We start from the raw sequence: 23,777 nt of genomic DNA, 5'->3' as shown, positions 1-23,777 counted from the left end.
AAATGTGGCTCTAGAAACAACTCAAAGCCCACCTATCCTTTTTACCTATCCCCAAATTTCCCCTATTTATCTCAAAAGGCTTGCAGATATTGTTTAAAAAAAAACTGGATTTAGGAAACAAAAGCCTTTTTTGGAGAAATTTGTATCTTTTCTCTGTGCCTTTGAGATATAAACGTTCTACCTGGTCTTCTCTAGGAACCCAAAGCCATCTCTGGAAATGTAAACTTCATGGAAGTAATTCTTATCAGAAAAAGAAGGGAGCTGTTTTGGAAATTAAGTGAATGAAAAATCTTAAAAGTCTTTCCCACAAATATTAGTAAAAGTTTTAGCTATCTGAGCAGGTAACCTTAACTTATTTTATCTGCCAGAAACACAATTTAGATCCAACTGTTCTTCTATAAACTAGTCAGTTTTGCATTATCATACCTGTCTCATGGCCAAAATTTTAAAACTAAAGCTATAAGATCTCTGCATCTGTCTGTATGTTTATGTATATCTCTGTTCGTATGTTGTAGATGTGTGATATTTTTTCTACCTTTGGATGGTATTGCCAAAATTAATGTGTAAAGAGCTCTATTAATTGGCTTAAAGACAAACAAGCATTTACATAAATCAAGTATACTCTCAGAAATCCAGAAACTAACCAAAAATTTTTTCAAGTTCATTTGATCTAGGATAACCTTCAGTAAATAAAAGGTGGTTTAAGTTTGTTGGTTTAATCAAAATAGGTATGTCTTTAGAGTTATTAGCATTAAATATAATACTTTTATCCTACCTAGGTTTACTAAAAGTCAAATAAACTCATGTTATAGAATTTGTCAGAAAGAAAAATAACTTAAAATGATGGTTATCTGTTTAATGTCTCACAAAATTTTCATGAATATTCTAAACATAATTGTTAAGAACAAATAAATTAAATAGATGTAAATAAAAGTTTACTTTTTAGAAAAGTAAAAAGTTTATAAATAAATTTTTCAACATTATGCTTTATGGTATGTCTACTTAAAAATAGTTTCTAAAATCTTTTGGGTAACTTGAAACCTTAAAGTTATGCTGAGATAAGTTAAATGATGGATATTCATTGACTATCTAGATCATTTGCAAATAAGATACAATATTGAAACATTAATTACTGAACATAGCTTTATCTACTTTTGGCTTCCTTTTCAGAGGCACTAAAGATATTTGCGTTTATTACTAAACATGTTTTGTGCCACAATGAAAAATTTACTAAGAAGGAATATACTTCCAGAAATCGTGAAATGTATTTATAAATTTGCCAACTCACAGAATGCTAGTATAACAGACACTCCACAATTGCTTACATCTTAGTTTCACTAGGAAAAAACAGTTCTAAGTATTAAGACTTCTAATCAATATATACAATTAAAACTACTTAGAAAACTTCATGGAATTGAACCTTGGGTCCACATCCCTCAGTTAAAAAGGGCTTCTCCAAACTCTTGGAACTGCATACCAGCTGGAGACCTAAAATTAAAATTGACTAAGGAGGTTCTTACCCAGAGGCAGATGGCATCTTGTGGTAGACAGCTGTCTCCCAAGATTGCAGATCAAGGTCTTTAACACCAATATGAAATGTTTATTCCTTTTGCCTTTTCACTACTTGTTTTTTTTCTCTGTTAATGCATAGGAAGGTAATGCTCCTTAACTCTGGCAACTGTTGATGAATCTACTGCTAAGGCCGTAGCTGAACAACCAAAGTCCCAAGATTTTCTTGCTAAGGTAAATTTAGATAATAGAATTGCTTTAGATTAGTTATTGGCTGAACATGTGCCATAGCAAATGTCTCCTGCTGCGCCCTGATCAATATCTCTACTATTGTAGCAAATACAGAAAATTAACAAACAAGCCACTTGGTTAAACAGGTACATCCTTTGATTTATTTGATACTAGCTGGTTTGGTTCACTGGGGCCCTGGCTAAGGAGTACACTTCAGTCTCTTGATATTATCCTCCTAATAGTTATCACTGTAGTCTCTGTGGTGTGCTATATTCTCTCAACGGTCTTAAATGCATGTTCACAGCCATCAGCAGTACATTAGCTGGTCTTACTGTGCTTGGAGAAACAGGAACAAGATGAACAATGAGATGAACAGCAAAACAATTCTTCCACGGACATGACATTATAACCCACTATGAGTTTCACAATGAGACAAGAGAAACTTAACTCTGATGGTGACAAAGTGGCATTAATACTAATTTTTGGTCAACTTTTCACATATGAGAGGATGACCAAAAGGGGGAAATTGTTAAGTTGTTTTAAAAGGAGACCATTAGACTGAGGTGGTTCTAATGCCACGGCAGCTTACATAAGCAAACCAAAATCTATGCCTATAAACACCTCAAGGTTACAAATCAAAATGCTAAGGATAACCAATCACAAACAGCTAACTAGGCTTTATGCTACAGACAATAAATAATTGCTTTTCTTTGCTTCTGCCTTTTCTCTATAAAAGTCTCTCCCTGAGCTACTCTCGGTGGAGTGCTCCTAACCACTTGTAGCTTGGCACTGCCTGATTGGAAGCAATTTTTGTTCAAATAAACTCTTAAGAAAGTCTCCTAGATAAAAATGAAAAATGCAAAATGCAGAAGTCTCTATGGTATGTCCTATTTGTGTGAAAAAGGAAACATAATAGATACATACATAGGTATATATATATATATATATATATATATATATATATATATATATATATATATGCATAGTTTACCCCAGAGGTTTCCTGGGAAATTTAAAAATTGTCACCTCTGAGAAAGAGGACTGGGAGTCATGGGAAAGAGGGTGATACTTTTAAACTTCATACACTCTTATATTATTTGAATTTTAACCATGTGCATTTTCAATTAAAATAACTATAAAATAAAGGAATATGCACAAAAAATGGAAAACGATGAAGAATCCAGATTCTACCTCTACCATTTGTTAGCTATGTGGCTTTGGACACGTCACTTAAATTTCACAAATTTATTTTGATATTGTGATTTGAACACAGACTATTACTCACATAAGATTTAATAAAATTAATGATGGTTGTTCATGGTCAATCTGGGAAATCACAACGCACAAAAAGAATTTTATCTTTTGTGAAATATAGTGAAAATGTAGGTTCTGGGGGAAATCATTCTCTATAATTTGGGAACATCTTGGGAGAGACATGCTGCCCTTGTGCACACTATACAGTGACATGAAAAGGGTGCACACAGAACCTAGGCCTGTTTCTGTTTAGCGCACAGCTCTGTCTAGAGGTCCAGCCATTGCTAGCAATCTGACCTAAGGGTGAAAATGGAATGAATGTGCCTCTCTCTTGTTTAGACGCTGGGATGAGTGGCGGCAGGACCAGAGTCCCAGGTGGTCTTTCTTTACCTGCTGCCCCGGCCATGTGCTCATCCATGCTGAGCAGGAGCTCCCAGGCAGCTGGCTGGATGTCTCCATACATCTCCTCCGTCAGAATCGGTGCTGCCTTGATTAGCAGAGATAAGGGAGCAGGCGACAGGCTCATCACCTGGAAAAAGATGGAAATGATGTCGTAAAATCTTTGAAGACACTGATTGTTGTACTCCTCTAGAGTGTTAAGTGTCACTTCCCCTCTCTCTGCTTTCCTTAAATGACCTTAAAATATGTTCTAAAGTGGGAGCGTATTTATTGGCATGATGTATAATAAGCTTTACACCCTATTAGTTGATGTATAATTACCCCCAAATCATATTAATTTTATAATACTTTCACCACAAAAATTAATTTGCAACCACCTAGGGAATAAACTGTAGAATAAGTATAGCTCTGTGAGAAAGAAGGACTCCAGCCAATATATCTTTGTGTTTAAAGTCCTGGTGGACTTTCATAGCATCTTATCTTCCTTCCTGTTAGAAGCTGATTTCCACTGGAAACTGTGATCAGCCTCTAATTTATAAAGGAGTCCCATTCAGAAAGTTAGTTTTCTAAGCCAGTGAACTTGGATGGCATTTTCCCTTCACAACATTATACATTGTGGTTATTGCTCCAGGTTAGCCAACAAAATCCCATTTAATCCATTATTTCAAATAATTTTGGTGATAAATGTAGGTTTGGGGCAAGTCTAGGTCTTTAACCATCATTTAAAACACTTTCTAGAAAAACATGAAACTTTTTTTTTCTCTTCCCCTGGGAAATGTGTTATGATTTAGAGTTTAGGTTGTAATAACAATATAACTGTGCCAAGCACTGGATAAGTAGCTAAATATACTATCTTTTTTAATCCATGCAATAATTCTTTAAGATGGGTCTAGTGTTAAAATCCCCATTTTAGAGATTAGGCAACTAAAACTGAGAAAAATTAAGTTGACTTGCCCAAGGTCCCAGAGCCAGAGCAGCAGGTATAGGATTTGAAACCCGACTGTCTCATTCCAAGACCTATGAGCGTCGCTACCACACATCGGTGGGAAGCTGTCTCCATTAGAGTGGAGAGAGTGGGAAGAGGCATGGTTCTAGCCAAGCCCCCAAGCCTTGTCTCTATGGAAGTTGGCTGTCTAGCAAGAAGGGGTTTTTCCTTGCATACTTGGTAGCATTCTTGCTCACCAAATTAGAGGGGACTTTATGCCAACACTGTGCCAGTTGGCATTGTATGTCCCAAACATTAGTAAACAAGATATCTGGAGTTCCCTCCTTATTACTGCTCCGTGAACATTTCTGATCCATGCATCAATACCTGTAGTCTGATGTATTTCAGCATTCCAGAGTCCTTTTTCCCCTCTAGGTTGGCATCTGAAACTCTCTTTTTCAGCGAAGGTGTCCTCAGGCATGATTTATCTGAGCACTGGAAAGAACATAAGATAGGTGACGAAGAGTGTTGTGTTCTCTCAAAACCCAACAGTGCTGTTTTCCTCCAAATTCTCCAAACAACCAACTGGTTCTAATGCAACAGATGATTTCAGTAAGGACTTTTTATGGGCCTGCACTTTCTGAAAGTGATAAAAGCAGTTAATTTTGTAATGAAAAGGTAGCTTAGGGGTATTTAGCAACAAACTCCTCTTTTACCACTGAAGAGACCAGGACCCAGAGAGGTGGAGTAGCTTGACCAAATTGCAAAACTGGTTATTAGTAGAATAAGGAAAGGACAGGATCTCCTGATTTCCATTTCAGGGCTAATTATATTCCACCAAGCTGTTAAAAACACAAATCTTTTTAAATATTTCCAGTTAAAAGCCACTCTCTCTAATAATCCCTTTAAAGGGTTGGATGTTACAAGTTGATTATTTGGAAGAGAAAATGTTTCACAGAGGAGTGTTAGGAAGTGAAAGACAAAAGACTCATCAACGAAGTACGAGTTCATAGCATCCATCATCCAGGTAAAGTGTTTTTTTGTTTGTTTGTTTTTTTGTTTGTTTGTTTAAAAACCCATACTTGTCTATTGGAGGCAGCAGCTCTTCTTTTAAATTGTGCTCTCAACCAGGGTCCAGAATAAGCCTGACATCTGCATATACACGGAGGAGACATTTTCTTCCCCTGACTCTTTAAGTGCCAAGGAATGGAGTAGACAGAGCAGCTGGGAGAATGATTGCTCCAGTGGTGGCAGGCCCTTGTTTATTTATCCTGAGTCCTGATGCCTCCATTTTTGCACTCCAGGCTGAGCAAACAGGGAATCCATCCCTTTGCACAGTATAAATGCTCATTTGTTTTTCCAGTGACATGTCAATGAAACACTCTCTCCCTCAGTGCCAAGGGAAAACAACTGAACTCCTTAAGAATTTCTGAACAGAGCTTCACAGTGTTATAGATGGAGATATTTTGAAAGAAAAAGCAAATTTAAAAAGTACATGCATGTTCCAAGAAAGTCTTTCAAAACTCTGACAAAAAGACCCAAGACAATGCATCTGTTATGTGACCAGTATGGAATGAACTCTTAAACGAATCTACTTGGAAACAAATGAATCAGAGCTCTTGCTGTGTTTTCTAAAGATTTAAAAAAAAAAAAAGTGGAGGCACATACTTGGGAACACATATCATTTGGAGAGAGAAATCCTGCTTGGGAATAAATATCATCTGGGGAGAGAAATCCTGCAATGCTTTATTTCCCCCCTGTGAATGTAAAAGCAAAATATAGCATAAATATCATGCTTATTTTATATAATTTGAAAACTTCTAAAATCATATATGGCAATCATTTTCCATATAAATATAGGGGTGTATCTGACTTTGTAAAAAAATCAAGGTATTTAAAAAGTGGCATCTTTCTGCTTTTATTCTATTTATAAAAAAATGTAAATTGCAGAAACCTGGAAAATACAAAAAAACTATGAAGAAGAAAATAAAAATCCTTATAATCCTCAACTCAGTGATGGCCATTATTTGGCTCCTTTCAGCCCTTTGTCCCCCTAGGCATCTTAGCAAAGCTATGACGATGCTATATATGTGGTACACAGTTTTAAACATTTCATTTCACTGTGATTTTATGATGAATATTCCCCAGGTTGTTAGAGTTATTTTAAAATTGATTTTTAAATTTTGAAAATATTTTATTGCTTTCTCCTTTGGCTGGACACTTTATCTTTTCAGGGTTACCTTTGAACAATACTTTTGATTAATTTATAGGAATTTTAAGCAAGCAGATACAGAAAAATACTCAGAGGAAAAAGGACAAACATTTATGTCTGTTTCTCACACTCTGTGAAATGTAGGCTTCTGTTTAATCCTATCTGCTGGGGACAGAAGGTATAAGTCAAGCTTCTCAAATATCAAATATTTAATATCCTGGCATGCTTCCTTAAGAAGCCTGGTGTGTTCTGCTGGCTTCAAGATATTAGGATGTTTGTTTTAGTGGAAAGGGAAGGGAATTGGAAAGGCTTTTACACTAGGGTGATGGGCTAGGAACTCTTCTTGAGTGACTTGTTCAGGCCTGAAAACAGGTATTAAAGATGGGTACACGTGTGATGGGCACTTGGGTACCCTATGTGAGGTCCCTAAAGTCCTCTACTGGTGTGACCCTGACTCAGACTAACAACATTATCATCAGTTGCTTTTTGCTTTGGTAACGTGGTGTAAAACTTGGCTAGAAGAGAGTAAGAAAATGGATGGAGTAGGAGGCTGGTTCTGAAGGCATTTATAACCATATTATATAATTATAACCATTAGTGGTTCCTGAAGAGTTAGAAATTTCACTGGACTGTGAGATGTAGGCGGTGGTTGGAAACACACATCAATCAGGGACTGCAAAGAAAACCAAAACTAGTAACCCAAGACTGAAGGACAGAATTTATCACTAATAGAGGATGTCATTCATTGTTGAGTCGATCTACCAGAGGAAGCTATGGTCAGTGGGAGGACATTATACAGTCCCAAGAGCTGGCAGGGATACTGGGACATGCTTGCTATGGGATGGTGTAGAACTTCAGGTAAAATCTGTAGTGCAAAACCTATCTTTTAACTGTCCAGGGAATTATCACTTGTGGTGTTTGGATCAGAAAGAGGAGGGGTTGGTCCCATCAAATTCCTGTCCTAGGGAATTAGGGTACCGAGTCTGATTCATTTAGTGATGGTTACTGGGGCTGAGAAATGATGATGCAACCTTGAGACTTCAGTCTAAGTACAAGATGAATAAAGCAGGGGTTGCTGGTCAGGGGACAGAGATGAGTCAGCAGACAGAGATGATACAGAAAGCAGCAGAGATGAGACACTGTCCACCCTCAGATGGACAGCTGCTTTGGATCTCATTCCTTTGAGGCTTGACTGTGTTTCCCACCTGTCCTTGGTTTCATGAGATTCTGCTATATCCTTTGAAGAAACTCTAATTATTTGAACAAATTTCAATGGGTTTCTATTACTCACAACAAAATATTATTGACAACGGAGGCATAATACGTAATTAGTTTAAGTAAAATTTTTACTTATTCATTTAATAATTCAAGTATGTTTATTAAGAAATAACCATTTGCCAGGAACAGGGCTAACTTCTGAGGATATGCTGAGGAGCAAAACCCCCATGATACACCCTTCTGGAGAGTGTATCTTACCAGGAGAGACAGCTAGCAAACAAATGAAAATTCAAGCTAAGTAGAAAAGGAGAATACATGTCATAAATGATGATAACACTGTGGAAATAATGAGGTATTTAACATTTGGGAAAATTGGAGTCAGCCTACTGGGTTCTTTGGGAAAGGGATTGCCTCATGTTTCTGGAAAGAAACATGCCAACAGAAGTATAGTATTTCCCCAGAGGTAACCCAGACCCTTTGTGTCTCATACGTCTTTGACATAGGAGTTATGTATATCATAGTGAAGAGTAATTCTGACCCATGAAATCAAGACCTAGGGCTTGGGCTTGGCCTCACAGCTGTGTTTTCCATAGCTTTAGAAAAATATGAGTCCTGCAGGAGATCAGGTGGCCTCTTGCCATTTACACTGGCTTCACAAAATTTATGGACACTATGCCCTTTCTTTTTTGGGGTACATATAACCTTTTAGTTACCTCCCCTTTTTGGCTGAAAGGAAAAAATGTTTTATCCACCCATTTCCATCAGCAAGCACTAATTGCACATTACTATGTTTAGAACATAGCATTAGACAAGGTAGAGATATACAGGAAAATTCAAAGAATTCTTTGGTGAATTCACCTTTTGGTGAAGGTGATATATATAATGATAGCTTATCTAAACCTTTCAAATTTGGAAGTGCACTAAAACAGTCTAACAGAATGTACAGGGAGTCTCTGAGCACTGAAATGTAGATTAGCAGATTGATCAGAGTTAGAAGGGTTACAAAATGTACTAGCTGCCACAAATATATTCTGCCATAAAAAACAATTAAAAAGGAAACACGAATGAAATACCAATTGCTCATAAGTCTCGATTTTAATCAGAATCACTGCTTTTATTCTTGATTTATTGCCTACTCTGTTTTCATTTGGGCTCTGAAAATGTGGGCATTGTTCATTTATGTGACAGATTCAGAACAGGCAAATGGAAACATCATGAGAGAATAAAAAAGAAGCTTGAACAGGAGGCTGGCATTTTGGAAATAAAATGTTTATCACAGAAGACTCAATACATCTTTTCAGCTCTCCACCTGCATGACTAATTTAAGTGTGTTAGGGTTAGGGAACACTTATACTCTTGCTTTACTTTCCCTTTCAAAAATGTAAGCAACATGTAAGGTTGGTAACCTTTTCTGCTGCTTCAGGCCAGTGTCCTGGACGGGCCAGAGGTGAAAGGCACTCATGAAACATCACAGAACTCTATAGCCCACTCACTCACTCAATATTATAGTCTCTCTGCCATAGTGAGGTACTCTGTTAGGTATCACACAGGATGCAAAATGTGTAAGACTGCCTCAGTTCTCAAGAAGCTTTATAATTAAGTGAGAAGAGAAATAGGGATGTAAGTAGCCCCACTTTGCAGGCAGAGCAATCTTAAAAACCTCTCGGTGCTGTCACTATTCACAGGATAAAGACTAAAATCCTTCCCAAGGCCTCAGAGGCTCAACCTGGTCTGCTCTCTACCTGCTTGTGCAGCCTCATCAGGCACCACGGTCCTCCATGCTCCAGCCATCATCCTTGGTTCAAAGTCTTATTCATAAGATCTCTCAGCACAGAGTGCTTCTCCTTCACTGTGCTTATCATTGTTGCAATTTTACATCAACTTGGGATGTTTGTTTGATTAATTTCTGTCCCTAGACTAGACTGTGTGCATCTTACAAGGGTAGGGCCATATCTCTTTGGCCATTACTATACCCAAAACAGTATGGACTCAGCATGGTCCAGAATCTCTTTAAAATGTGCTGAATAGACCCATGGATGGATGGATCAATGAATGAATGAATAATTGAATGAAGGATGTGAAAAGCACAAGTAAACCATCATTGTAGTTTAGAGGAAGAAGGAATAGACAATGTCATTAATCATCCACCTGCAGTATGCCCAGTGGTAAATGCTAGGGAGATCAGAAAAGAAGGAGGCAGCACTTGAGCTGGATCTTGAAGGATGTTTAGGTTCAGCCACATGTAGATTACAGGTGAAGATACAGCTGGAGCAAAGGTATGGAAGTAAGAAATCTCAGCGTGTGTATGGTGAACAATGAACATTAGGTTGGTGTATTTTTACAATTTTCAACATATATGGTTTTCTTCTAAAGCTAAGGGAGTTTTTATATGAAGGAGAACTTACCTAAATAAAAATAGGTTTTCTTTGTATGAAGTGTCATTTATGTTTGAGATACATGTGTGTACATACATGTATCTCAAACATAAATGCATGTCTATGTACATGAATACACACACAAACATATATACACATATATCTCAAACATAAATGTATCTCAAACATAAATGTATACATGTAACTCAAACATAAATGCATGTCTATGTACATGCATACACATACAAACATATATACACATACATATTTTTCTGTTTATGTCATCATTTAGCAGTTCATGTAGTTTCCCCACCTGATTTCCCCTCAGAATTTGTATAGTTTGAATACCGGTAGATGCAATAGAGTCTAGTTGAAAAAGCCCTGACTTTGAAATTCCATGTTTATAAATTAAAGTCTAGCTGTTCTAGATGTGAACTGTGGACAATCCCATCTTTCTGAACCTCAACATTTTCATCTGTAAAATGTGATGAAGAGTGTCTCCTGCACAAGATTTGCAAGAATCAAAAAGTACTTTGTCAGTGATGTATACCTACCTTATACGCTCATACATATGCTTTGAAGAAAATACTAAAAGGTCATTTTCCAGAAGGCAAATTAGCACACTTATGATATGCAGGAGATACATATCTTTTTTCTTTAGGATCTCTTTAGGAGCTCTTGTATTAGCCAAAATTTCTTCCATATACCCATATTGCTTTCAAATTTTTAAAAATCATAATTAAATAAATCCCTTTTGTGAGTGCTAAAGCATTACAGTGCATTTTTTGTTATTGTTTATATTCTCTAGTTTGATTTGTATTTTATTGCCATCCTCCCACCCCACCAAACCTGGTTCACAAACTCTTTAGTATCAACAGAAATAACCTCTACTCCTGCTTAATTATTTTTTATTTCTCCAAGAATATCTGGCCTCATATTGTGCCAACAGCAGGTGCACAATGAATGCTCATCGAAATGAATAGGGATTATATAAAGATCTCTTGGCAGATCCACTTGTGAGAAGCAGCTGCAGGGGCGGCCAGCAGCATGCAGTAGAGCATCTTGGCCATCACGCCTGTTCAGGGGCAGATGGGTAACTCAGGGCTTCCCTGGCAGAAGCACGGCAGCCCTGGTTACTGTCTTCATCTTCTGCCAGTTCAGCTGTTCAGTTTTCAGGAAAGTGCAGCTGAATGCTTAGAAAATGTAATAGTTTCTTGAAGAAGTTTCCTTTAGTTTGATTTGACTCTATTATTTATCAGTGAACAGTTGGGCCATTTATTGCTTATTTCTTAAGCTATAACTGTATCAGTCTCCTATTACTGCTGTAACAAATCACTAAAACCTTCCTGGCAAAAACATAACACAAATTTATTATCTTAACAGTTCTCTAGATCAGAAGTCTAAAATGAATTGGCAGGGCTGTGCTCCTTCTGGAGGCTCTAGGGAATCATCCATTTCCTTGCCCTTTCCAGCTTCCAGAGGCTGCCTGGACTCACTACCCTGCATCATTCTGACCTCTGCTTCTGTCATCACATCTCCATCTCTACCTCTGACTACGTTCAGCCCACTTGGCTAATCCAGGATAATCTCCCCATTATAAGATACTTAATTTACTCACATAGACAAAATCCCTTTTGCCAGGTGAGGTAGCATATTCACAGGTTCCAGGGATTAGAAATCGGACACCTTTGGGGGGGACATTATTCTTCCTACCACAGCAACCTACTTATCACCAGTGCCCCTTTGAGTTCATATTTATTTGTAGAAATAAGCCTGGGAAAAGAGTTGAGCCCATGTTTGCTCATGGACATGAAGACAAAGCACTTGTCTTTTATTTATTTATTTTTTTTGGCACTTGTCTTTTTTGTACCCATCTTCTAATTTTGCTGGAAATCACACAGATCTGTAGCCTGGTTTATGCAACTGCAGTGGGCTGAAGTTTGCATTTCCAGAGAAAAGATTGTTAGGACATCACTTTCCCTATCATTGGTATATTATCATGTGATCATTCGCTCACCTCTTTCTGCTTCTTGCCCCGGAGAGCCACATTGCTGACGCTGCTGCTCTCTCGGAGGGAGTCCACGGAGTCTCCGTAGAGCAGCTTAATGGCCCTGACGAGCCGGGCACAGGAGCGGCTGTGGTGCAGGTAGCAGTGAGGGTGGCAGTAGTCAACGTGGGTGCAGATGAAGCTTTGCTGATTGCACAGCAAGATCATGACCTGGAACACAGACATCACTGAAGCTCAACCAGGCAACCAGGGTACAGACCAACTGTGAACGACGATGTGGGGTGGAAGATGAAAAGTGAGAATGTCAACTTTCTTTAATGGGTCTTAAAATCACAATAATTCCACAGAGAATAATAATTCCCACAAGAGAACAAAGAGTTACAAGCCTTTATGTACGTGGCTTCTTTTGCTCCCTGGATTCACACTTGATAGAAAGTTCTTTTTGAAATAATACAAGGTTAAGTGCTCTTCAAAAGTTGAAACAATTATCGGGGAACGTCTGATTCCCAAATATTTTCAAATGAAGATTCTGAAATTAAAATGTATTATTTTTTCAGCTCTTATGTTGTAGAAGGAGCCAGGAGAAGAGCAGAAACTAATGAGAAGCTCCATCCCAAAGGATTTGGCTGGCCTTTGACAGCTGTGGGATGTCTTTAACTCCAGCCCATCTACATGGAACATGAAAACATTTCTGCATCTTCCACCCTGGCCTCTAACCTTCAACTGGGCCTTGAAACCCAGTGTAGCACTTCATTTCCCTCTCTACAAACTAATTTGTTTTCAGCTTTTGGGCTATTCTAGCTCTTCACTTGTGGCTTGATCTGGCTCAAATCTTCATATCTTCTAGACTTCTCAAGTAGTATTACAGAAAAGAACTCAGTTGATTTAAATGATATGGTTATTTTAAGAAAAGAAATGAAGGGCCTTGAGATGATAACTTCTTAAGTTGCCTTCCTAAAAAGGCAGTAGCATTCCTAGAGCTGCAAGTTTAGTCAAATCTGCACAGAGTAATCTTCTGAATGATTCTATCCTTCATGAAACTAGTTCCCACCCCAGCACCTAAACTGTGCGAGACCATGTGCCACATTGAATGGAGAACATAAAGTAAGTCTACACAGATAAGACCAATCGAACCTCTAGAAAGGGCTGCCATGCATTTCCTTAGGAATGAGAGGTCCTGCTTAATCTGAGACAAATGTAAATAACAGTATCAATGCACCCCTCTCAAACTCAGCTAACAATACCTCATACTCTTCAAAGTTTTTTTAAAAAAAAAATAGGTGTTGTCTGAACAGAATATCCAGATCTCTCTCAAGATTCATTGAAGATCCCTGATATTCCTGTTTATACTAATATGAGTCAGGGCACAAAGAAGAACTGTAAACCTTCCCTTGTTATTCTTGAATCTGGCCAAAAAATGGTTCTTTGACTAATAAAACTGAAAAACTTCTAGCAAGACTGATCAAAAAAAGAGAAAGAAAAGATAAAACCTACCAATATCAGAAATGATAAAGGCACATTACTGTAGATCTCACGAAATTTAAGATGATCTTAAGAAAATATTATAGAGCGTCTCCCCACAACTAGGGCATCTGCTGCCCGCTGGTGGGGGACCCTGACGCCCAAGGAGACAGGAGGAACCCCCAAGTGAACTGGTAGGATGTGGGGGGACGGGGGGGAGGAGAAGTGGAGGCCAGACAGGATAGGCGTCCCTGAGGCCAGGGAGATCAGGAGAGGCAGAAGGGAGGGTCCCTCCAGGAGGATGGGAGAGGAGAGGAAGGTGACTGCTCCACCCACTTAGGCCTGGGGAAACTGCTGAGCTCCCAGGCCAGTCCTCTGCCCTTCAAAGCCCCCTCCAGGCCACGTGGGTGTTTGGGCGCATAGGAGGGAGGCTGGGGAGATCAGGAGAGGCAGGTGGGAGGGACCCTCCAGGAGGAGAGGGAGAGGAGTGGAGGGCGTTCACCCCAGGCACTCGAGCCCAGAAAGCCTGCTGGGCTCCCAGGTGAGGTCCCCTACCCTCTGAGACCGGGGTGGGGGCATGCCCAGCCCCTTCTCTTCCTTGAGCCTAAGCACCACCCCCCACAGCTCCCAGGGCCTTTTCCAGCCCTGTGGGTCCTAAGCATAGCCCCTGCCCCCGACCCAAACCTCACCCTTACTTAGGCCCCACCCTCCACAGCCAAGGCCTTTTCCCCTTTTTTTCTTTTTTCTTTTCTTTTTTGTTTTTCTCTTTTCCCTCCTCCTCTTTCTTACTCTTGTGGTACTGTTGTACCTTCTGGTTGTTGATTCATCTATATTTTTATTTTTATATTCTTTCTAACATATCTGTTAGTTTCCTAGTATAATTTTATTTTTTACTTTGTAATTGTTTTTTGTTTGTTTGTTTGTTTTGCCATCCCACATGGCTTGCGGGATCTTGGTTCAGAAGCTGGGAGTTGGGCCAAAGCTCCTGCTGTGGGAGCTCTGAGTCTGAACCACTGGACTAATAGAGAACCTCATACCCCAGGGAATATTCATCAGAGTGAGGTCTCACGGAGGCCCTCATCTCAGCACCAAGACCCAGCTCTACCCAACAGCCTACAAACTCCAGTGCTGGAAGCCTCAGGCCAAACAACCAGTAAGACAGGAACACAATCCCACTCACTAAAAAAAAAAAAAAAAAAAAAAAGAAAGAAACGGCAAAAAAAAATGTCACAGATGAAGGAGCAATGTGAAAACCTGCAAGACCAAGTAAATGAAGAGGAAATAGGTAACCTACCTGAAAAAGAATTCAGAGTAATGATTGTAAAGATGATCCAGAATCTCAGAAAGAGAAGGGAAGCACACATTGAGAAAATACAAGTGTTTAACAAAGATCTAGAAGAACTAAAGAACAAACAAACAGAGATGGACAGCACAATAACTGAAATGAAAAATACACTAGAAGGAATCAATAACAGAATAAGTGAGGCAGAAGAACAAATAAGTGAGTTGGAAGACAAAGGGTGGAAATAACCACCAAGGAGCATAATAAAGAAAAAAGAATGAAAAGAATTGAAGACAACCTCAGAGACCTCTGGGATAACACTAAACACACCAACATTCGAATTACAGGTGTCCCTGAAGAAGAAGAGAAAAAGAAAGCGTCTGAGAAAATATGTGAAGAGATTAGAGTTGAAAACTTCCCTATCATGGGAAAGGAAATAGTCACCCAAGTCCAGGAAGCACATGGAGTCCTGTACAGGATAAACCCTAGGAAAAACACACAAAGACACATAGTAATCAAAGTAACAAAAACTAAATTGAAACGAAAAATATTAAAAGCAGCAAGGGAAAAACAAATATAACATATAAAGGAAACCCCATAAGGCTATCAACTGATTTTTCAGCAGAAACTCTGCAGGCCAGAAGGGAGTGGCAGGATATACTTAAAGTGATGAAAGAAAAATACCTGCAACCAAGATTACTCTACCAAGCAAGGATCTCATTCAGATTTTATGAAGAAATCGAAAGCTTTTCAGACAAGCAAAACCTAAGAGAATTCAGCACCACCAAACCAGCTTTACAACAAATGCTAAAGAAACTTCTCTAGGTGGGAAACACAAGAGATGAAAAAGACCCACAAAAACAAACCCAAAACAATTAAGAAAATGGTAATAGGAACATACATGTTGATAATAACCTTGAATGTAAATGGATTAAAGGCCCCAACCAAAAGACACAGACTGGCTGAATGGATAAAAAACAAGATCTAGATATATGCTGTCTACAAGAGATTCACTTCAGACCTAGGGACATATACAAACTGAAAGTGAAGGGATGGAAAAAGATATTCCATGCAAATGGAAATGAAAAGAAAGCTGGAGGAGCAATACTTGTATCAGATAAAGTAGACTTTAAAATAAAGACTACTACAAGAGACAAAGGACACTATGTAACAATCAAAGGATCAATCTGAGAAGAAGATATAACAATTATAAATGTTTATGCACCCAGCATACGAGCACCTCAATACATAAGGCAAATGCTAACAACCATGAAAGGAGAAACTGACAGTAACACAAAAATAGTGGGGATTTTAACACGCCACTTACATGAATGGACAGATCATCCAAACAGAAAATAAATAAGGAAATACAATCTTTAAATTACACAATAGATCAGATAGATTTAATTGATATTTACAGAACATTCCACCCAAAAGAGGCAGAATACAATTTCTGCTCAAGTGCACATGGAATATTCTCCCAGATAGATCACATCTTGGGTCACAAATCAAGCCTTGGAAAATTTAAGAAAATTGAAATCATGTCAAGCATCTTTTTGGACCACAACGCTATGATACTGAAAATCAATTACAGGAAAAAAAACTGTACAAAACACAAATACAGGAGGCTAAACAGTGAACTACTAAATAACCAAGAGATCAGTGAAGAAATCAAAGAAGAAATTAAAAAACACATAGAAACAAATGACAATGAAAACACGATGATCCAAAATCTATGGGACGAAGCAAAGGCTGTTCTAATAGGGAAGTTTATAGCAATTCAATCTCACCTCAAGAAACAAGAAAAATCTCAAATAAAAAATCTAATCCTACGCTTAAAAAAACTAGAGAAAGAAGAACAAAAAAACCCAAAGTCAGTAGAAGGAAAGAAAGCATAAATACCAGAGCAGAAATAAGTGAAACAGAAACAAAGAAAACAATAGCAAAGGTCAATAAAACTAAAAGCTGGTTCCTTGAGAAGATAAACAAAATTGATAAACTCTTACCCAGACTCATCGAGAAAAAAAGGGAGAGGATGCAAATCAATAAAATTAGAAATGAAAAAGGAGAAATCACAACTGACACCACAGAAATACAAAGGATTATAAGAGACTACTACAAACAACTATGTGAAAATAAAATGGAAAACCACAAAGAAATGGACAAATTCTTGGAAAGGTACAATTTTCCCAGACTGAACCAGGAAGAATTAGAAAATATAAACACACCTATCACAGTAATGAAATTGAAACTGCAATTAAAAATCTTCCAACAAACAAAAGTCCAGGACCAGATGGCTTCACAGGCGAATTCTATCAAACATTAACAGAAGAACTAACACCTATCCTTCTCAAACTCTTCCAAAAAATTGCAGAGGGAGAAACACTCCCAAATTCATTCTACGAAGGCACCATCACGCTGATACAAAAACCAGAAAAAGATATCAAAGAAAAAGGAAATTATAGACCAATATCACTGATGAACATAGATGCAAAAATCCTGAACAAAATACTAGCTAACAGAATCCAGCAACACATTAAAAGGATCATACACCATGATCTAATGGGATTTATCCCAGGGATACAAGGATTCTTCAAATATGCAAATCAATCAATGCGATACACCACATTAACTAATTAAGGAATTAAAACCATATGATCATCTCAACAGATGCAGAAAAAGCTTTTGACAAAATTCAACACTTATTTATGATAAAAACTCTCCAGAAAATGGGCATAGAGGGAACCTACCTCAACATAATAAAGGCCATATACGACAAACCCACAGCAAGCAGCATAATCAATTGTGAAAAACTGAAAGCATTTCCACTAAGATCAGGAACAAGACAAGGATGTCCACTCTCGCCACTCTTATTCAAAATAGTTTTGGAAGTCCTAGCCATGGCAATCAGAGAAGAAAAAGAAATAAAGGAATACAAATTGGAAAAGAAGAAGTAAAACTGTCACTGTTTGCAGATGCCATGATACTATACATAGAAAATACTAAAGATGCCACCAGAAAACTACTAGAACTAATCAATGAATTTGGTAAGGTTGCAGGATACAAAATTAATGCACAGAAATATCTGGCATTCTTATACACCACCAACAAAAGATCAGAAAGAGAAATTAAGGAAACAATCCCATTCACCATTGTAACAAAAAGAATAAAATACCTAGGAATAAACCTGCCTAAGGAGGCAAAAGACTTGTACTCAGAAAACTGTAAGACACTGATGAAAGAAATCAAAGATGACATAAACAGATGGAGAAACATACCATGTTCTTGTATTGGAAGAACCAGTATTGTGAAAATGACTATACTACCCAAAGCAATCTACAGATTCAAGGCAATACCTATCAAACTACCAATGGCATTCTTCACAGAAATAGAACAAAAAATTTTACAATTCGTATGGAAACACAAAAGATCCCGAATAGCCAAAGCAACCTTGAGAAAGAAAAATGGAGTTGGAAGAATCAGGCTCCCTGACTTCAAACTATACCACAAAGCTACAGTAATCAAGACAGTATGGTACTGGCACAAAAACAGAAATATAGGTCAATGGTACAGGATAGAATGCCCAGAGATAAATCCACACACATATGGTCATCTAATTTATGACAAGGGAGGCAAGAACATACTGTGGAGAAAGAACAGCCTCTTCAATAAGTGGTGCTGGGAAAACTGGACAGATACATGTAAAAGAATGAAATTAGAACACTAACACCAAACACAAAAATAAACTCAAAATGGATTAAAGACCTAAATGTAAGACCAGACACTATCAAACTCTTAGAGGAAAAACACTCTTTGACATAAACCACAGCAAGATCTTTTTAGACCCACCTCCTAGAGTAACGGAAATAAAAACAAAAATAAAGAAATGGGACTTAATTAAACTTAAAAGATTTTGCACAGCAAAGGAAACCCTAAAACATGACAAAAAGACAACCCTCAGAATAGGAGAAAATATTTGCAAATGAAAGAACAAAGGATTAATCTCCAAAATATACAAACAGCTCATGGAGCTCAATATCAAAAAAGCAAACAATCCAATTAAAAAATGGGCAGAAGAGCTAAATAGACATTTCACCAAGGAAGATATACAGATGGGCTAGAAGTACATGAAAGGATGCTCAACATCACTGATCATTAGAGAAATGCAAATCAAAACTACAATGAGGTATCACCTCACAGTGGTCAGAATGGCTATTATGAAAAAATCTAGAAACAATAAACACTGGAAAGGATGTGGTGAAAAGGGAACCCTCCTGCACTGTTGGGAGGAATGTAAATTGATACAACCACTATGGAAAACAGTATGGAGGTTCCTTAAAAAACTAAAAATAGAACTACCATATGACCCAGCAATCCCACTACTGGGCATATACCCTGAGAAAACCATAATCCAAAAAGAGACATCTATCCCAATGTTCACTGCAGCACTATTTACAGTAGCCAGGACATGGAAGCAACCTAAGTTGCGTGGTCTGGGAAGATCCCACATGCCTCAGAGCGGCTACGCCCGTGAGCCATGGCCGCTGAGCTTGCGCGTCCGGAGCCTGTGCTCTGCAACGGGAGACGCCACAACAGTGAGAGGCCCGCGTACCGCAAAAAAAAAACAAAAACGATTCAGGCACCTCAGTGTTCATAGCAGCACTATTTACAATAGCTAAGACATGGGAACAACCTAAATGTCCACTGACAGATGAACGGATAAAGATGTGGTATATATATATATACACATACATACATACATACATATATATATATACACACAATGGAATATTGCTCAGCCATAAAAAGAATGAAATAATGCCACTTGCAGCAACATAGATGGGCCTCAAGATTTTCATACTAAGTGAAGTAAGCCAGACAGAGAAAGACAAATACCACATGATATCACTTATATGTGGAATCTAAAACATGACACAAATGAACTTATCTACGAAACAGAAACAGACTCACAGACATAGAGAACAGACTTGTCATTGCCAAAGAATAGAGGATGTGGGAGAGGGATGGACTGGGAGTTTGGGATTAACAGATGCAAACTATTATAAATAGAATGGATAAACAACAAGGTTCTACTGTATAGCACAGGGAACTATAGTCAATATCCTGTGATAAACCATGATGAAAAAGAATATGAAAAAGAAAATATATGTATATATCTGTGACTGAATCACTGCTGTAGAGTAGAAATTAACACATTGTAAATCAGCTATACTTCAATAAATTAAAAAAAGAGAATATTATAAACATCTTTTTGTTAATAAATATGAATATTTGGATTAAGTTAACAAATCCCTAGGAAAAAAAATCAATTTGCCCAATCTGCTCCCTGGAGAAATCTTAATTATATTACATAAATTAAATCTGTAATTAATAACTTTACTACAAAGAAATTTTTACATCTAGAAGGTTCTACCAGTGATCCCTTCTAAATATTTAAAGAATAAATAACTCTGGTTTTACACAAACACTTCCAGAGAGTTAACAGTACACAAAACTAAAAAGCATTATTGAATAAAATTGAAGAGATCCTAAATGAATGATGGAACACAAATTAATAGAGGATAGACCATTTTATACATTAGAAGACTTATTAAAGATTTTAATTCCTCAGTTTTAATGATCTTTGTATTCAAAGTAAGGCTGCTGTGGAAGCTTTCTTATGGAAATTAACAAGGTGATTCTAATAGAAATGAATATAGCCAAGAATAGAACAGGCCACCCTGCAGAAGAACAAAGCTGGAGGATTTACACTTATGTGAAAAAAAGAAATCAGACACAATAGAGTACCCAGCATATGTCACCAATTATATGCATTTCAAAAACAGACAAAATAATTATTGGTTTTAGAAGTTAGAATGGCAGTGACCAATAGGGGAGAGTAGTGGCTGGTCGAGGGCCCGGGTAGGGCTTCTAAGGTACTGCTAATGTTCTTCTTGAACTGGTGGTGGTTACACAGACGTGTCCATTTTGTGAAAATTTATTGAGCAGTACACAAAGATTTTGTATGCTTTTTAATATGTAGGTTGGACTTCACTAAAAAGATTACTTTAAATATAGCTGCCTCAGAGATTTTCAAAATCAGCCAGTTCTGGAGATTAACCAGTTCCAAGGGCATAGCACTGTAAACACTGAGCGTGAGGTACCAGCCAGCCCTTTATCTGACCCTACCAGGAAGTCAGATTAAAATCAGAGGAGATGGAGACATTCCATATCTAAGATCAATAATAGTGCTGGCCTCTTCAATAAGTGGTGCTGGGAAAACTGGACAGCTCCATGTAAAAGAATGAAATCAGAACACTCCCTAACACTATACACAAAAATAAACTCAAAATGGATTAAAGACCTAAATGTAAGGCCAGACACTATCAAACTCTTAGAGGAAAATATAGGGAGAACACTCTATGACAGAAATCACAGCAAGATCCTTTTTGACCCACCTCCTAGAGAAATGGAAATAAAAACAAAAATAAACAAATGGGACCTCATGAAACATAAAAGCTTTTGCACAGGAAAGGAAACCATAAACAAGACGAAAAGACAACCCTCAGAATGGGAGAAAATATTTGCTAATGAAGCAACTGACAAAGGATTAATCTCCAAAACTTACAGGCAGCTCATGCAGCTCAATATCAAAAAAACAAACAACCCAATCCAAAAATGGGCAGAAGACCTAAATAGACATTTCTCCAAAGAAGATATACAGATTGCCAACAAACATATGAAAGGATGCTCAACATCACTAATCATTAGAGAAATGCAAATCAAAACTACAATGAGGTATCACCTCACACCAGTCAGAATGGCCATCATCAAAAAATCTAGAAACAATAAATGTTGGAGACGGTGTGGAGAAAAGGGAACCCTCTTGCACTGTTGGTGGGAACGTAAATTGATACAACCAGTATAGAGAACAATATGGAGGTTCCTTAAAAAACTAAAAATAGAACTACCATCGGACCCAGCAATCCCACTATGGGGCATATATCCTGAGAAAACCATAATTCCAAAAGAGTCATGTACGACAGTGTTCATTGCAGCTCTATTTACAATAACCAGGACATGGAAGCATCCTAAGCGTCCATCAACAGATGAATGGATAAAGAAGATGTGGCAATGTATATATTCCATATATATTCCATATATACAATGGAATATTACTCAGCCATAAAAAGAAACGAAATTGAGTTATTTGTAGTGAGGTGGATGGACCTGGAGTCTATCATACAGAGTGAAGTAAGTCAGAAAGAGAAAAACAAATACCATATGTTAACACATATATATGGAATCTAAAAAAAAAAAAAAGTTCTGAAGAACCTAAGGGCAGGATAGGAATAAATACGCAGACGTAGAGAATGGACTTGAGGTCACGGGGTGGGGGGAAGTGTAAACTGGTATGAAGTGAGAGAGTGGCACAGACATATATACACTACTAAATGTAAAATAGATAGCTAGTCGGAAGCAGCCGCATAGCACAGGGAGATCAGCTCGGTGCTTTGTGACCACCTAGAGGGGTGGGATAGGGAAGGTGGGAGGGAAATGCAAGAGGGAGGAGGTGTGGGGATATATGCAAATGTATAGTTGATTTGCTTTGTTATAAAGCAGAAACTAACACATCATTGTAAAGCGATCATACTCCAATAAAGATGTTAAAAAATGATAATAATAATAGTGCTGGCAGTACCCTGCCAACTGTGGATCTCACATCATGCTTCCCGACCTTTCTTTTCCTTTCTTTACACCCAGGTCAAACCTTGAACTGTAATCTGTGCTTGGGATTCCCTCCTGCCTGTGCCCTCTGGAGAGCCCTTTGAGGTGTGACCTTCATCATCTTAGAATCTCCGTGTCCTAGTTTACAATTTGATCTAATACAGACTCAAGACTGACACCATGACCTTGCTCTCAGCACTTGTGGTGACCTGTATAAAACTATCATGATGCCTTGCCTTGTGTCACTCAGTCTCTCTTGACCACCAACCTGGCCTGATCCCTCAGGGTTTTCTTCCCTGACTTATACTGACTCACAAGCCAACTATAACAAAGCACCCTTGGTCTTAGATAAGCTTCAAATGAATATAATCCAGCAGAAGACCAATCTTAGTGAGTATCCAGAGGTTCAGCTGAAATAAAAGCCTATAATGTTTCTAATAGGCCGAAATGATGGATGTTTTTAGTACAGTCTTTCATCCTACCTCCACAGATCTTCCCCAATGCCAAAAGAAATTGATCTCAGCGCTCTTTCTGAGATTCCTACTTACATGAAGCCATGACATGTTCCTGTGGTAATTTTCCTCCGTGCTGGCTGTACTCATTCCCTCTGGCTCAATGCTGGGCTCACTTGCACTCCAAGGACTCCCTTCTTCAAAAGAAAAATACCAAGAAAGGTTATATTGTTCTGTCTCCCTGGAGAGCATGTTGCTATGGTATAGTGGTCCATGCTTTTGAATCCTAGGGCAGACTACCACGGCCAATGGGTTACAGGGCATAGCATCGGCTTTAGTGGAGTAATATTAATAGGAGCTGTTCCCTTCACCACCAGCTGAACTGGCAATTACAAAGACATTTATGATCTCTGTTATGGTGGCTTCCATTTTGAGATATGGGAGCAGAGAAAAAGAACAGAGTCAAGTCCTTGAATTGCTGAGATGAGCAAGTTATTGGTTGAGTGTGCCCAAATCCATTCCAGACTGCCCAGACCTCGCAGGTGTAGTTAAGTAGGGACACCAACCAACCTGCAGTGGCCACAAAGGGTGCTGCTGCCTCCACTGCTGCTGTGACTACGGCTAGTGCTACTCCTCTTAACACCACCTGGCTTTGCTATCAGAGCTATTTCAAAGATGGGTGGTGCCTTGGAAAGACTAAGGGAATTTGGAAGTAACTGTGCC

General features: G+C 38.2%; 1 protein-coding gene across 5 annotated transcripts in view; it reads right to left on the bottom strand.

Annotated features, from left to right (window-relative positions):
• The window catches only part of UNC80 (unc-80 homolog, NALCN channel complex subunit), a 239,222-nt gene that overhangs the window by 83,190 nt on the left and 132,255 nt on the right, over window positions 1–23,777 (bottom strand). For all 5 annotated transcript variants that reach the window (XM_079924681.1, XM_079924684.1, XM_079924682.1 and 2 more), the window contains 4 exons: window positions 23,151–23,251; window positions 12,141–12,341; window positions 4,706–4,813; window positions 3,385–3,523 (listed from right to left, as the gene is read on the bottom strand). In XM_079924681.1, coding sequence (XP_079780807.1) covers window positions 3,385–3,523; window positions 4,706–4,813; window positions 12,141–12,341; window positions 23,151–23,251 — 549 coding nt within the window. The remainder of the gene's footprint in view (window positions 1–3,384; window positions 3,524–4,705; window positions 4,814–12,140; window positions 12,342–23,150; window positions 23,252–23,777) is intronic.

Source organism: Stenella coeruleoalba, assembly GCF_951394435.1.
Source record: "Stenella coeruleoalba genome assembly, chromosome: 6".
Classification (NCBI taxonomy): Eukaryota; Metazoa; Chordata; class Mammalia; order Artiodactyla; family Delphinidae; genus Stenella; species Stenella coeruleoalba.
Note: the sequence above shows the minus strand (reverse complement) of the source record. Positions and strands in the feature narration are given on the sequence as shown.